Raw genomic sequence first — 15,582 nt, 5'->3', positions numbered from 1 at the left:
CATTAACAACAAAGCCATTATTAATTGTCCATCCCCAACAACACTTGGGAAAGTGGGGATGAACAGCTGTTGTCCTGGTTAAGTTACTCCTACATGCTCTTGGATAGGAAATTTTGCAGAATGCAGACCCAGCAATAAAGAGGAAGGCCATAAGACATAGGAGCTCAGAGTCTGCCCCACTATTTAATCATGGGCTGATTCATTTTCCCACTCAGCTCCACTACCCAGCCTTCTCCCCATAACCTTTGATGCCCTGGAACAGCAATAAATTTATAAGCCAGGTGCTGTGTGAAGGTGTACTTTGGAGGTGGGGTATCAATAAATCGGATGTCCTTGGCTTTCTCAGTGTTATGAAGTTGCTGTCAGAATAATCTGTGCAACTTTTATTGATGGCAGACACTGGAATCAATTCAGTGGTGATGGAGAAAATTAACATTTAATATAGTGAATCAAGCAAGCTGTTTGTCTTTATAATAATTACAGGTACTCCCTGACTTACGACTGCAATTGGGACCAAAGAATCGGTCACATCTTGAAATGGATGCAAGTGGAATTTTGCCTGCAAGCGTGGAGTACCAAAGTCTTAAAGCAAACTTTTTAATCAAATATTTTTTCATCGTAGATTTGATGATAACAACTTAAAGCTTCCTGAATTTGTCCATCAACCCTGGCAAATCATTCCAAATTCTGGACCATGCTTACCTTATTAGTCGGCATCCCAGAGTCCATTGGCTGGGTGCAGCCATCTTGATTCCTGTCCGTGTGCGTGAGTCTTCAGTTGGTTCATGCACGGTTGGTTCACGTATTGGAGTTTGGTTGGCGCATGCGCAAGAGTTAAGCGGCCTAACAATATTGAATTTGCACCCTCAACTCTCGCGCAATTGCCAACTGAACTCCAATACTAGAACTCACTGCCAACCAAAGACTCGTGCATGAATGCAGGAATCAAGATGGCCACATCCAGAGACGCCAACTATGCACATTTTGACTCTTACATGCCCTGTATCCCAGTTATAGTTTGTCAAATACAACATAATCCATGTAATTTTTAATTTTTTTTAAAATTTTCTTTAAAATTTTCAGTCCTAAGTGCAGATGGACACAAGTCACATAGGTCGCAAGTCAGGGAGTACCTGTACTCTCTTTCCTGTTGGAAACAGTCACTGTCTTTCACTTCTGTGGCAAGAATGTTATTTTCTACTTTCTCATGTCTGAATATTGTTCATCACTTTTTAAGGGGTTGAAAATGGAAATTTACATTGAAATGCTTTGAATTGTTTGTTTTGTACGTGTACTGAGATACCATAGACATTACAGAACAGAAATAGGCCCTTCAAGTGTGTGCCAAATTATTATTTTGTCGAGTCCCGTAGTCCATGGCCCAATTAGTAGGCCACAGCATGTTTCCACATCAATCCACAAAATGATACCTAATTTAAAGTATTTTATGTAAAGATGCATTTCTCACAGAGCTGCCTTTGACTTGAAAATATTGCTCAGTATTTGCCACTAATGTTAGGTTAGAAGCCAGATGGGTCTTGAACTGAAAAGGTTGAGCACTACTGGCCTCGTCCAACTGACCTGGTCCATAGCCCTCAATACCTCTCCCATCCATGCACCTGTCCAAATTCTTCTTAAATGTTAATATTGAGCCCGCATTCACCACTTCAGCTGGCAGCTCCTTCCACACTAATGTGTGAAGTACTCCCTTATGTTCCCCCCTAAACTTTTCCCCTTAACTCATGCCCTCTGGATTGTATCTCACCTACCCTCAGCGGAAAAAGCCTACCTACATTTACTCCGTCTATACCCCGCAAAATTTTAAAGTTCTCAGATTCAGAATTTATTGTCAAAAACAAGTCACAAAATTCATTGTTTTACAGCATATCACAGTGAAAAAATTCATATAAACCACCTTACAACAATAAAAAGAAATAGCGCAGGAAGAGTCAAAGTATGGCAGTCTCTGGTTCATAGATCATTCAGGAATCTGATGGCAGCGGGGAAGGTATCCTTGTGCCAGTAAGTGCTCTTATTTAGGCTCCTGTACCTTTTTTCCCTCGACGGTAGCAGAGTGAAGAGGGCATGGTCTGGGTGGTGGGGGAATCAGTGAGGATAGAAACTGCTTTCTTAAGACACCATCTCTTGTAGATGTCCTTGATAGAGTGATGGCTGGTGCTCGTGAAGCCGCAGGCCAAGTTAACAACCAGCTGGAGTTTTTTCTTGTTCTGAGTGTTGGCACCTATATGCCAGATAGAGATGCAAACAGAAGGTTTGCAAGAGTATTCTGTGACATAACACCTCACAAAGTATAGCCGCTGCCATTTCTTCTTTGTGATTGCATCAACATGGAGGCTCCAGGACAGATCTTCAAAGAAGTTGACACCAGGAATTTGAAGTTCTTGAACCTCTCCACTACTGAGCCATTAATGAAGATTGTATCATGTTCTACTGACTTCCTCCTGAAGTCTATAATCATCTCCTTGGTTTTACGAACATTGACCATAAGGTTGTTTGCGTGACACATCACTCAATGAATTGATCGATCTTCCTCCTGTACGTTTCCTCTTTGACGTTTGTGATTATGCCAACAACTGTGGTGTCACTGGCAAATTTGTAGATAGCATTGGAATTGTGCCTGGCCACACAGTCATGGATATATAGCAAGTAGAGCAGTAAGCCTTTGTTGTTAATCAGTAAGGAGGAGACTGGTTTCCAATTCGCAGTGACTGTGGTTTTCCAATGAGATAGTTGCAGAGGGGGATTCTGAGGCCCAGGGTTTGGAGTTTCTGGATCAGCACTAAGAGAATATGGTGTTGTAGTCTATAAAAGCAGACGATTGTACGAATTGCTGTTTCGAGGTGATCCAGAGCTAAGTGGAGAGCCAGCGATATTGCGTCTGCTACAGAGGGATTATGACAATAGGCAAATTGTAGTGGGTCCATTCGTTCACCATTCTATCAAATCTTCCTTCATTCTTCTATGCTCCAGGGAATAAAGTCGTAACCTGTTTAACCTTTCCTTATAGCTCAGTTCCTGAAGTCCAGGCACCATCCTAGCAAATCTTCTCTGCACTCTTTCAATCTAATCTATATCTTTCCTATAGTTAGATGATCAAAACTGCACACAATACTACAAATTTGGTCTCACCAAATTTATATCAAGTATTCTATAACTTTACTATAACATCCCACCTCCTATACTCTATACTTTGATTTATAAAGGACAATATGCCAAGAGCTCTCTTTACAACCCGATCTACTTGTGGTGCCACTTTCAGGGTATTATGTACAGGTGCTCCCCTACTTACAATGGTCCGATTTACGATTTTTCAAAGTTATGATGGTTCGAATCCATACTTTCAATTTCGAATTCAAATCTATTTCCACGCTTGCTATATGCAGTATGCTACTCTCGTGACGGCAGCATGGCGCAAGAGTATCGTCCAGCATACTCTCTCGCGATGTTGACTCAACTCAAACATTCTTCATGCCCAGTGTGCTTTCACATGTGTACGTTAATGGTTTTTTCAGTGTGGAATAAAGGTATTCAAATGTAATTATAAAAAATTATAGGTGTGGTATTCTTTTTTGACACAATTTTTTTGACTTATGATGGGTTTGCTGGAGCGTAACCTATCATAAGTTGAGGAGCACCTGTATCTGCATTTCCAGATCCCTCTATTCTACCGCATTCATCAGTACCCTACCTTTTACCATGTATTGGCAAATATATTCCTTTCTTCCTTTGTCCTCCCAAAATGCAGCACCTCTCACTTGTCTGCATTAAATTCCATCTGCCATTTTTCAGCCCATCTTTCCAGTTAGTCCAGATCCCTTTGTAAGCTTTGAAAACCTTCTTTGCTGTCCTCAACACCTCCAATCTTAGTGTCTGCATACTTGCTGATCCAATTGACGACATTATGATCCAGCTCATTGAGATAGATGACAAGCAACAATAGTCCCAGCACCAATCCCTGAGGCACACCACTAGTCACAGGCCTCCAGTCTGAGAAACCATCATCCACCACGACTCTCTGGCTTCTCCTGTCCAGCCATTGTCAAATCCAGTTCACTACTTCACTGTGAATACCTTACATCTGAACCTTCCTGACTTACCTCCCATGTGGGATCTTTTCAAAGGCCTTACTAAAGTCCATGTAGACAACATCCATAGCCTTTCCTTCACAAACTTTCCTGGTAACCTCCTCAAAAAATTCTAGAAGATTGGTTAAACATGATCCACCATGCACAAAGCCATGTTGGCTTTCCCTAATCATTTCTGGCAATCCAAATAATTGTATATCCCATCTCTTAGCTTGAACAATTTCCAATAATTTACCTTATACTGAAATCAGGCTCACCGGCCTATAATTTCCAGAGTTACTTTTGGAGCCTTTTTTAAAAAACAGAACAACACAAGCAATCCTCCAACATCACACCCATGGCTAAGGACTTTAAATATTTCTGCCAGAGCCCCTCCAATTTCTACACTAGCCTCTCTCAAAGTATGAGGGAATATCATGTGAGGCCTTATTTGCTTTAAGGCAGCAAGCACTTCTTCCTCTTAACTCTGTATAGATTCCATGACCTTACTGTGTGTTTTCCTTACTTCCCACAACTCTGTCTGTTTCCTGAGTGAATACTGATTAAAAACAACATTTAAGATACCCCCCCCCCATCTTTTTTAACTCCCTACAAAGCTGACCACTCAGATCCTCAAGGGGTCCAATTTTGTCCCTTACTATCCTTTTGCTCTTAATATACCTGTAGAAACCCTTAGGATCCATAATCAGTCCCTAGCTTTAAATTACTTGTATATCCGTTCTCTTAGAGAACCTTCCAATAATTTACCCATTATTGATATCAGGCTCACCAGTCTATAATTTCCAGGGTTACTTTTGAAGCCTTTTTTTTATGTAAACAGAATAACACGAGCTATCCTCCAATGCTCTGGCATCACACCTGTAGCTTAGCACATTTTAAATATTTATGCCAGAGCCTCTGCAATTTCTACATTAGCCTCCTTCAAGATCTGAGGGAATATCTTGTCAGGCCCTGGGGATTTATCCACCCTTATTTGTTTTTCGACAGCAAATCTGTATAGGTTTCATGATCTCCCCCATCTCTTCTGGTTCTATACATTGCTGACCACTGTGATCTTCAAGGATACCAATTTTGTCCCTGATTATCCTTTTGCTCCTAACATACCTGTAGAAACCCTTACTATTTTGCTTCACATTATCTGTCAAAGCAACCTCGTCTTCTATCAGCCTTTCTTTTGAGTATTTTCTTGCATTTTTATATTCAAGTACCTCATTTCCTTCATAATGCCTTTAGCTGCTATACGCCTCTCTCTTCTTCCAAACCATATTACCTTAGGTTCCCTATGCCTGCTAACTTTGCCTTTAACCCAGACAGAAACTTAAACTCTATATATGCAATATTTTACCTTTGAAGGTCTTCTACTCACCTTGCACATCTTTGCCAGAAAGAAATTATATTTTGTTTTATATGCTAGCCAGGCATGTCAACAGGTTAAAAAAAAAAACAAGTTGCAGTGTGTGGGACAAAGGGGGGGAAAAAAGTTAAAACAATGCAAGGCCATCATTAATTTAATAATTAATGCCTGATAACAGTGAGAAATAAACTGCCTTGATTGATATCATCAACAAACATTTTTGCCCTTATATAATGAGGTAGCCAAAGATGATTGGGCCTTGGACATGGTCTTGATGAACTCTGAAATAAAGTACTATGGTTGGGATAACTGACCATGCTAGAACTCTCAACATTATGGGATTATGTTCACTGGATGAGCTGCAGTGGCTCAAATGGGCTACCAGGGCCCTCTCAAATGCATTCAGAGATAATCGATGGTTTTTCTAGTGACGCTGCATCCTGAGAATGTTTTTTTAATCTGCATACTCCTCAATTCAAGCAACATCCTGATGAATTTTCAGCCCAACCAAATCTTTCCTATAGTGCGCCATCCAGAATGGTAACACAATTCTCAATCAGTTTCATAAAGTTAAAGCAAAATGTGCAGACTTTTACATTCTATACTCCAAATGACAATGGCAAGTCTGCCATATGCCTTCTTTGCTATCCTTTGGCTATTGTGTCCACTTTCAGGGAACTAGATATCTGAACCCAATGTCTCTCCGTTTCATAAAATTTCTTAGTGCTCTACCAGTTACAGCAAATGTCCTACCCACCTACCTTCCCAAAATGCATCACCTTGCATTTGTCAGTTTAAATTCCATCTGCAGTGCTGCACTCAACTTTCTATCTGTCATATATCCTGTTGTAATCTGAGACAACTTTCCTCACTACTTACACCACCACTGAATTTCATGTAATTTGCAAGCTTATGAATCACATCTCCTACATTTATATTCAAGTCATGAATAAATATTAGAACAAACGGTTCAGCAACGAACCCTTCAAATGACTGGAATACACATTACATGTATACACGAGGCCGGCAGAAAGATCTTAATTCATTGTTTGCTAATCCAGGTAATGGATACATTTACTGGAGATTCCATTTTGCATTCCTGGTGTCTATTTCTGGATGTACCAGGCATAATGCAGAATAATACTCCCAATTTTTCTTTCATGGAAGTCATCATCTCAATCATCTTTTTGCATCTTGAAAATTATTCAATAAAGTTCACTTATTCCTTGAAAGCCTCCAGTGCTATCTGGCACTAGTTCAGGGGACCTTTGAACCTGGATTAAGACTGTCAAAACAATCTTCACAAATAAAAGTATTTTTAATTATTTTTAATGTGTTCAAGATTAAATGAAATATATAGGAAAAAAAATCACATTATTTTCAAATGGAAAATTAAAAGAATGTACTGACCATTTCTGCAGATAATCTTGGGCCTCCAACCGAGCCCCTACAGCAAACACAATTCCTGGGCGATTTGGAGGATTTGTGCTCATTCTTCTCTCTCTCCTCCTTTTATCAATCACCCCTTTCTATTGCCTAAGAAAAAATATACATTTTTAAAATTATTTTATTAAACTTGCTTCTCTTTCAGAGCATGAACCCTTGAAGAACTCTTAAGTGACTGATCATTGAAACATCTCCTCACTTGCCAGAAAGGCACAAGAGCGACTGCACTTCCTGAGTAGAGTGAAGCAGGCAAGGCTACCAGCCACCATTATGTCAACCTTCTACAGGAACTCTATCGAGAGCGTCATGGCCAGATCCATCACAGTGTGCTACAGTTGCTACAGAGAAATGGATCCAAGGTTAATTCACACAACATTAAGGGAGCAGAGAGGATCACTGGAGTCTCCCGGCCCCCCGGCCATCAGCATGATCTACCACGATCATGGTCTGAAGAGAGCACGCAAAATTATTGAGGACCCCTTCCACTCCATGCACAGAATCTTTTAAACAAAAGCAATCTCTTTTGAACTCATGTAATTCTCCACTATTTCTGGGAGGTTCCCGATGAGACACAATTCATTTGTTCAATCCATGTGATTTTCTTGAGCCAATATAATTTTCTCCCTTTTAGTCCGAGAAACCCATAGTTTGCCTTATGTCTAATTATGCAACTGCAGAAGTTCTAATAGTTTTTTTTTAAACATTCTTTCCTTTGATCTATTATCCCTTTTTTCCTGTTGCGTTATCTTTTCCTGGATTAGTTAACTGTATTCAGTCAGACAATGTTTGACACTGTATACTTCCTACCATATCCTTTAATGCGGTTTTCCAAGCTACAGCACCCAACTCATGCTTTCAATTTTCGTGGGGGACTTCAACATTCACTTGGATTGGGTGAATCATATTGATCAAGGGAACCTTGGAGGATTTCATAGAATGCATACATGATGGCTTTCTTGAACAGGATGTTACAGAACTTACAAGGGAACATGCTATCTTAGATCTGGTCCTATGCAATAAGACAGGTAAAATTAGCAATCTTGTCATTAGAGATCCTCTTGGAAAGGGTGATCACAGTATGACTGAGTTGATCGTACAAACGGAAGATCCAATAGCTCAGTCTAAAAAAAGCATGTTGTGCCTGAAAAAGGAAACAAATGGATGAGAGAGGAGTTGGCTACTAGGGTAGACTGGAAACGCAGAGTATTTGGTGAGACTGTTGAGAAACAGTGAAGGACATTCAGATTTTTAACAGAGCTCAACAAAAGTATATTCCAGTTAAAAGCAAGGACAGTAATGATGGGGGCAGCCAGCCTTGGATAACTAAGGATAAAGGAAAGCATCAAAGTAAAAGATTGTACTTTCAAAGTCACCAAGAGCAGTGGGAAACTAAAAGATTGGGAAACCATTATTAAGCAACAAAGAACCACTATGCAAGCAATAAAGGGAAGAGAGACTATGAGAAAAGATTAGCACAAAATATAAAAATGGACAGTAAAAGTTTTTATAATTACGTAAAGCACTAAAGGGTGGATAAAGTGATGGTGGACCCTTGGAAGATGAGATGCGGGAATTGATATTAGATAATGAGTGCAGGTATTCACAGTGAAGGGCACATCCAATATGCCAAGGACAGATGTTATGGATGATAGGAGCGGAGACCTGGATGTGATAGGTATCACTAAAGAGGGTGTACTTAGAAAACTTGAGGATCTAAAGCATTGATTTTCAAACTTTTTCTTTCCACTCATATAACACCTTAAGTAATCCCTATGCCATAGGTGCTCTGAGATTAGTAAGGGATTACTTAAGGTGGTATGTGAGTGGAAAGAAAAAGTTTGAAAACCACTGTTTTAATCGTACCTAATTGACTTGCTATGTTCAAGGATTCATAACTCCAAAGGAAATGGGCAATGACAATTTTTCTCAAGCAAAATATTTCAGTAACAAATGGGTCTAGAACAGTGATTCTCAACCTTCCCCTCCCACTATGAATGGGGATTACTTAAGGTGGTATGTGAGTGGAAAGAAAAAGTTTGAAAACATAGGTCTAAAGATACACAAATGCCCTGGTCCTGATGGAATGCATCCAAGGGTACTGAAAGAAACGGCAGAAGTTATAGTCAAGGCTCTGGTGATAATTTAACAAAATTCTCTGGACTCTGGATAGGTCCCCTTGGATTGGAACTGTGAATGCCACACCACTGTTCAAAAAAGGATGTAGGCAAAAGGAAAGGAACAAGAAGCCAGTTAGTTTAACATCATTAAAGAAGAAACACTGAGGCAGCTGGAGTGAAATGGATCCCTCAGGCAGATGCAGCCTGGATTCAGCAAAGGCAGGCCCTGTTTGACAAATTTATTGGAGCTCTTTGAGGATATGACCACAGTAAATAGTGAGGAGCAGATAGACGGTGTTACCCTGGATTTCCAGAAGGCATTTGGTAAGGTGCTGCATAAAAGACGTACAGAAGATAGCAATGCATGGATTTGGGGCGGGGTGATGTATGAGCATGGTTATATGATTGGTTAACCAATAGAAAGCAGAGATTTGGGGTGCAGGGGTGTTTTCCTGGTTGGCAATTGGTGGAGAGTGGGGTGCTGCAGGCATTGGTGCTGGGCCCGAAACTATTCACGGTAAAATGTTATGAGCCCAGAGGATCAGCAGCAGTAGATATCCACCAAGAGAAATGGTTACTTAAACAAAAGTTGCTTTCAATTATCTTTAAACATGAAAACAGAATCAAACTCTAACTTATCTATTATTAACTTAACCCCCTTCTAATTCTAAGCGCACGTGTACGTAATGTGTAAGTTCAGAAAAGTTCTTTGATTCACAGTCCAATCTCGCTTCTCATTCCTCCAAGTTCACGGGTTGCAGTCAATTCTTATACTGTGCGCAGAATTTAACATTTATAAAGTTCACCAGGCTTTGATGCTTGAAAGGTAAATGGTTACTGCTCAGGAAGGTTCTTATCTGTTTTCAGAGAGAGATTTGTTGTTCTCTGGACACCCACAACTTATTCCTTTTTAATCAGCCACTTCAGTATCTAGCCGAAGAAACTTGTCCCATCAGGGTTCTCCAGATGATAACCTCTTTCTTTCAGGTCACCACAGAGTTCCTTTTTGTTTCTCTTATTTCAAGTAAAACATTAGGCAGCCAGTCCTCAGCTCTTGCATGAACCACAAGAGCTACAACCAGACTGTCTTCCAAAAGCTTGCCAGCTTGTCCTATTTCAGTCCCAGCAACTTCTGCTGGCTAACACCAAGTGACCTCTGCTTCTCTCTCTCTCTCTCACACATTCTGAGACTGAGAGAAAGCTTGTTTGACTCTCTCTGCTTGCAAAACCACATGACCCTCTTACAACAGCAAGTCTCTTGCAGACAATAGCGGAGTCAGCATTCTCTTTTGGGTAAACAAGAATTCATTAGTGACATCTCATGAGCACTCTTCAAAACTCTTGCAAAAAAGTGTGAGAAGCCACTATGTCTAGCATAGCTCCAGTATTTCAAATAAGATCTTTTTTTAAAGTTTTTGTATGTGACCTACTCTAACAAACCTTTCCCAATTTATCTCCCAAAAACATTTCTATATACTCTGTCACAATACATAAACGATCTGGAAGAGGGGCTAAAGTGTAGTGCATCTAAGTATGCTGATGACACAAGTTGAATGGTAAAGCAAATTGTGCAGAGGATACAGAGAGTCTGCAGAGAGAGATCTCTTGACACAGACATACACCCCTAGGTTAAGTGAATGGGCAGATGGAGTATAATGTTGAAAAATGTGAGGTTATTCACTTTGGAAGTAAAAATGGGAGATCAATTTTTTTAAATGGCAAGAGATTGCAGCTTGCTGACGTGCAGAAGGACTTGAACTGTTTGTGCATGAATCAGAAAAGGTTGGTTTGCAGGTGCAGCAAGCTATCAAGTAGGCAAATAGAATGTTGGCCTTCATTGCTGGAGGGATTGAATTTAAGAGCAGGGAGGTTACGCTGCAACTGTACAAATTACTGTTGAGATCACATCAAGAGTACTGAGTGCTGGAGGTAGAATGTACTGACTTTAGAGGCAGTGGAGAGGAGCTTCACCAGGTTGATTCCAGGGGATGAAGACATTGGCATATGAGGAGAGTAAGTCACCCGGAGCTGTACTCACTAGAACTTAGAAGAATGAGAGGGGATCATAGAAACAGATAAAAAAAATGAAAGGTATTGTTAAGATAGAGGTAGACAAGTCGTATCCACTGGTAGAGGAGACCAGAACTAGGGAACATAGCCACAAGATTTAGTGTAGTAAATTTAGGACAGATGAGGAGGAACTGCTTTTCCCCCAAGAGGATGGTAAATCTGTAGAATTTCGCTGCCCCTTGAAGCAGTGGAGGTGACCTCAGTAAATATATTTAAGACAAGGTTGGATATATTTCTACATAATAAGGAAATTAAGGGATATGGGGAAAAGCCAGGTAGGTGAAGATGAGCCTATCATCAGATCAGCCATGATCAAACTGAATGGCGGAGCAGGACCATCGGGTCAGATGGCCCAATCCTGCTCCTATTTCTTTTGTTCTCATCATCTTAGTTTGCCAAATAAACCTGGTTTCATTCTGAACTATATCAGTTTTAATTTTCATTTATTGCAATTCAGTCATTACATGAAAACCCCATTAACCCCTTTGTCATTAATCACAAAAGGTTTCCAGCACTTTGTTTTTAGCTAAAACTACACAACATATTCTGTCAAGAAAGACAAGTAACTTCTACTTCTAATAAATAAAAATGGAAACAGAACTTGAATTTCCCAAGAAAGCTTTAAACATGGAAAGAGAAATTGGAAGATACGATGTTCAGCCAGAGACCATTGGGACAGAAAGAGTAGGAAATTTATCTCAAAAAGAGAAATTGATCAATTGCATGTACTGGGCATGGAAATAATTAATATGTGGTAGAGAGGAACTACAATCAATATATCTTTATAACTAGTTGAACTAAGTAGGCACCATACTCACAAGTCCCTCAATCTTCATTTCTTGTTCAACATTAGTTTCTCCATCATAATACATCAACACAGGAGTAAATGTTGGTCATGTCGAAAGACATCCCTGCAAACATTGAATTATAAAATATAAATTTGCAAAATAACATTCCATGCCATTAAAAATCATTACAAGAGTGGAAGTAGCAATGAATTACAAATGTTTTGACTTTTCATTAACAATAATATTTTTCTACAGAAAGAAATGCAACATTTACACTATGTTTTACATGGTCTTTTCTCTACTGAATGATTTCAAAAAAAAGTCTGCCAAAAAAACTCTAAACTCTGCAGACCCATCCTATCAAGATGTGGTCCAACCACTCAACATTGTGTAGTTTTTCTGTGCATAATCTCTAGAAACAAATGGAAAATCCAGAATTCTATTCATTTTATATATATATATATATATATATATATATAAAAAACTTCCCAATTATTACATCATTTCCGTTTCACTCTTTCTCTTATATAATTTATTTTTAAAACTTGATAAGGTCCCTGCAAAACATGTTCAATAGTGTCACATATCTCCTTGAGGGAAAAAAGACTTTCTGAGTCATATCTTTGTCTTTGACCTTCTGGACATCTCAAATGCTGGAAACATTGGCTCAGATTTTCCTGCCACAACATACAAAAAATGTCTGATCACATCTTTTGTGGTTATGTGGATCACCCAATGTCAACTTGCTCCTAAGCCATGTTCAATGGCAAAACCATCACACACAAGATTAGAGTGAGGAAACAGAACAAACCTATCCATGATTAAAAATCTGAAGAAAACATTGACAACTGAGGAACAGCTTCTTCCCACAGTGAGACTCCTAAATGATTCCTAAAACAACTCTGTGACTCTACTATTTATTGATATTTATTTTAATGTACTTAATGTATATATGCACTGTGTGAATGTGCCATTTGTCAGTATTTTTAATTTAATTTAGACATACAGCACAGCAACAAGCCCTTTTGGCCTACAACCCCATGCCACCCAATTATACCCAACTGACCCATACCCCCTGTACATTTTGAAATCGGCGCATCTGAATGAAACCCATGTAGACACAGGGAGAACATACAAACTCCTTACAGACAGTACCGAATTTGAACCCGATCACTGGCGCTGTAACAGCACTGCACTGCGTATGCATGTTATCTCTGTATGTTGCACTGTTCTTCACCGTGGACTGGAGAATAGTTTTAATGGGTTGTACTGGTACAATCAGATAAAAACTTTACCTTGAACTACACCTCCTCAGATGACTGTCAAAGCCATCACAAATTGAATAATGAATGCCAACCATAAATGTTTAAAAACAATTTTAAAATAACAAAATATTTTTTAAAAACTTAAAATGTTAAAATATACAGTATAAAACAACTAAAACACTCAATTTAATCCAATTAATTTATGAAATACTCAACCATCAATGTTTCTGCAAACATTTCAACTAGTACACATTCAGTGGACTGGTTCCCAACTGCAAGCGCTAAGAACATCTGCAAATTTGAGCCACGATACTGAACAACGAAGGACCTCACAAGGGTCACAAATGCAGAGCAGTCAGTAAATAAAAGGCAACATAAAGTTCTGAGGCTTCCACATTCATGAGTTAATCCCCATCCAGGTGTCACTTGCAGTTCCACAGGTGGTACTTCCCAAATAATCCGTTTCTATCCATACGGTATCACTCCAAAATTATTTTAAATACCTTTACCATATTATTTTTAAACAAAACTAGCCTCATAGCTGCAACTCTTTAGATTTACTGCCAGCTAGCATCTTCAGGAATTGAATCCATTCTCTATCTTACCCTACATTGTTTTAAACCAGAATAACCCAACATTGATCCATTTATTCTAACACAAAATTTACACCCATTTCCATTTTTATTCTATGTATTTCTTACCAAGAACCAAGCTTAGTTTCCAATGAATACATCAACAGAATGTTATTCTTAATGTTATGAACTATGAACCCCCTGTTCCTGAACCCTCTCACGTTACCTAATTTTCCTGCATTGCAACAATTATTTGTAGAATTATACACAAATTTACTGTCATTGGTTGCTCAAATTAAGACACTAGTTTCATTGTGAAACTACCAAAATTAAGTCGCCTGAAAAGATTAGCTGCAAACTCGTACAAAAAACTTGTACAGGTACACGATCCTTTATTCGGAACACTCGGGGGACAGTGTGTTCCGAATTTCGGATTTTTCTGGATTTCGGAAAGCCCACCAGAATTGTGCTGCAGTATCTACCCCCAATCCCTTCCAGTCGCCCGGCCTGCCTCCCTTGACCGCCGGTCCCTCAGCCATCTCCCCCGACCGCCAGATTCTCAGCCACCTCCCCCAACTGCCGGTCCCTCGGTCACCTCCCCTGACCACGGTCCCTCGGCCGCCCGGCAGTCTCCCTCAACCACGGACTCCCGGCCGCTTCCCCCGGCCGCCCATCCCCCGGCCGTCTCCCCCAACCGCGGTCCCGCAGCCACCCGGCAGTATCCCCCTTCCCCCAACCGCTGGTCCCCAATTGCCAGATTTTGGAGCTTTCCGGATTTTAGATGTCCGGATCAAGGATCGTGTACCTGTATTATTATTAAGCAGCTAAAATCATGGCAGCTTTTTACGTTTAGTCATGTAAATGATCCACAATGCTCCATCGTGAAAATTCCAAATTTCCTCTGGTACTGAGTGAGTTCCTTGTTATCTGTTGAAATTGCAATATTGTTGCCAAATTTAATTTGATAATCTGTAACAGCGGCTACACTGCTAACTGAAGGATCGCACAACTAGAAGGGTTGAGTTCAGTGAGCAAAAACTAATTTATTGCAGGCTGTTTGGCTGGTCTTATACTCCCAGCCCAGACCTGGCTGAGAACCACGCTGGGGGGCCCCGACATCACCGGGGCGTCACTTGGGTCCCCAAGCATGGGCTTCAGAGCCAGGTGCCGAGGTCAGAGGAAACCCCCAAAGGCACCATTTTGGGCGGCTGCCCCGCTACATGCGTGACAAGCGGGGCCGGTTCGCCTGCCTAATGGCGTACCGCCACACAGCCACCCCCAGAACCGGCGCCAATGTCCTTTTTTTGGCGGGCGGTCTCATTTCTTGAGTTGGGCCACAACTACTGGTTCGGTGGGGTCGAGGTGGGCTGGCTTTAACCTGTTCCACCGTAAACAGTTCCCTCTTACCACCGACGTCCAGTGTGAAAGTGGATCCTGAACACTAGACGACTTTGTACGGCCCTTCGTATGGTCTTTGTAGAGGTGCTGTGGACGGGCCCCGCCTGATAAAAACGTACTCTGCAGAGTACAGCTCGCTGGGGACATGAGAGACCTATGTGCCGTCTGGGTGGCAGTGGGGGTGTGAAGGAGTCCAAATGGACCCGGAGGCGGGGAAGTAGACCGTGCGGTGACTGCTGGGGATTATGAGGTGCGTTGACGAACACATCAGGTAGGGCTAGCGGTGCACTGCAGACCAGCTCGGCTGATGACACCTGAAGGTCCTCTTTGGGTGTCGAGCGGATGCCCAGGAGCACCCAAGGAAGCTCATCCACCAAGTCGGGGCCGGTGAGGCGGGGCCATAAGTGCCGACTTAAGGTGGCGGTGCAATTTCTTGACTAGCCCATTGGCCTGTGGGTGATAGGCT

The 15,582-nt window shown here is 40.8% G+C and overlaps 1 protein-coding gene across 5 annotated transcripts in view; it reads right to left on the bottom strand.

Annotated features, from left to right (window-relative positions):
* phf20l1 (PHD finger protein 20 like 1) overlaps positions 1–15,582 on the bottom strand; it is a 144,346-nt gene that overhangs the window by 122,877 nt on the left and 5,887 nt on the right. For all 5 annotated transcript variants that reach the window (XM_069922217.1, XM_069922220.1, XM_069922216.1 and 2 more), the window contains exons 2-3: positions 11,912–12,004; positions 6,871–6,996 (exon numbers count right to left, since the gene is read on the bottom strand). In XM_069922217.1, coding sequence (XP_069778318.1) covers positions 6,871–6,953 — 83 coding nt within the window. In that variant the 5' untranslated portion in view covers positions 6,954–6,996; positions 11,912–12,004. The remainder of the gene's footprint in view (positions 1–6,870; positions 6,997–11,911; positions 12,005–15,582) is intronic.

This window comes from Narcine bancroftii, chromosome 2 (assembly GCF_036971445.1).
Source record: "Narcine bancroftii isolate sNarBan1 chromosome 2, sNarBan1.hap1, whole genome shotgun sequence".
NCBI classification, from domain to species: Eukaryota; Metazoa; Chordata; class Chondrichthyes; order Torpediniformes; family Narcinidae; genus Narcine; species Narcine bancroftii.
Note: the sequence above shows the minus strand (reverse complement) of the source record. Positions and strands in the feature narration are given on the sequence as shown.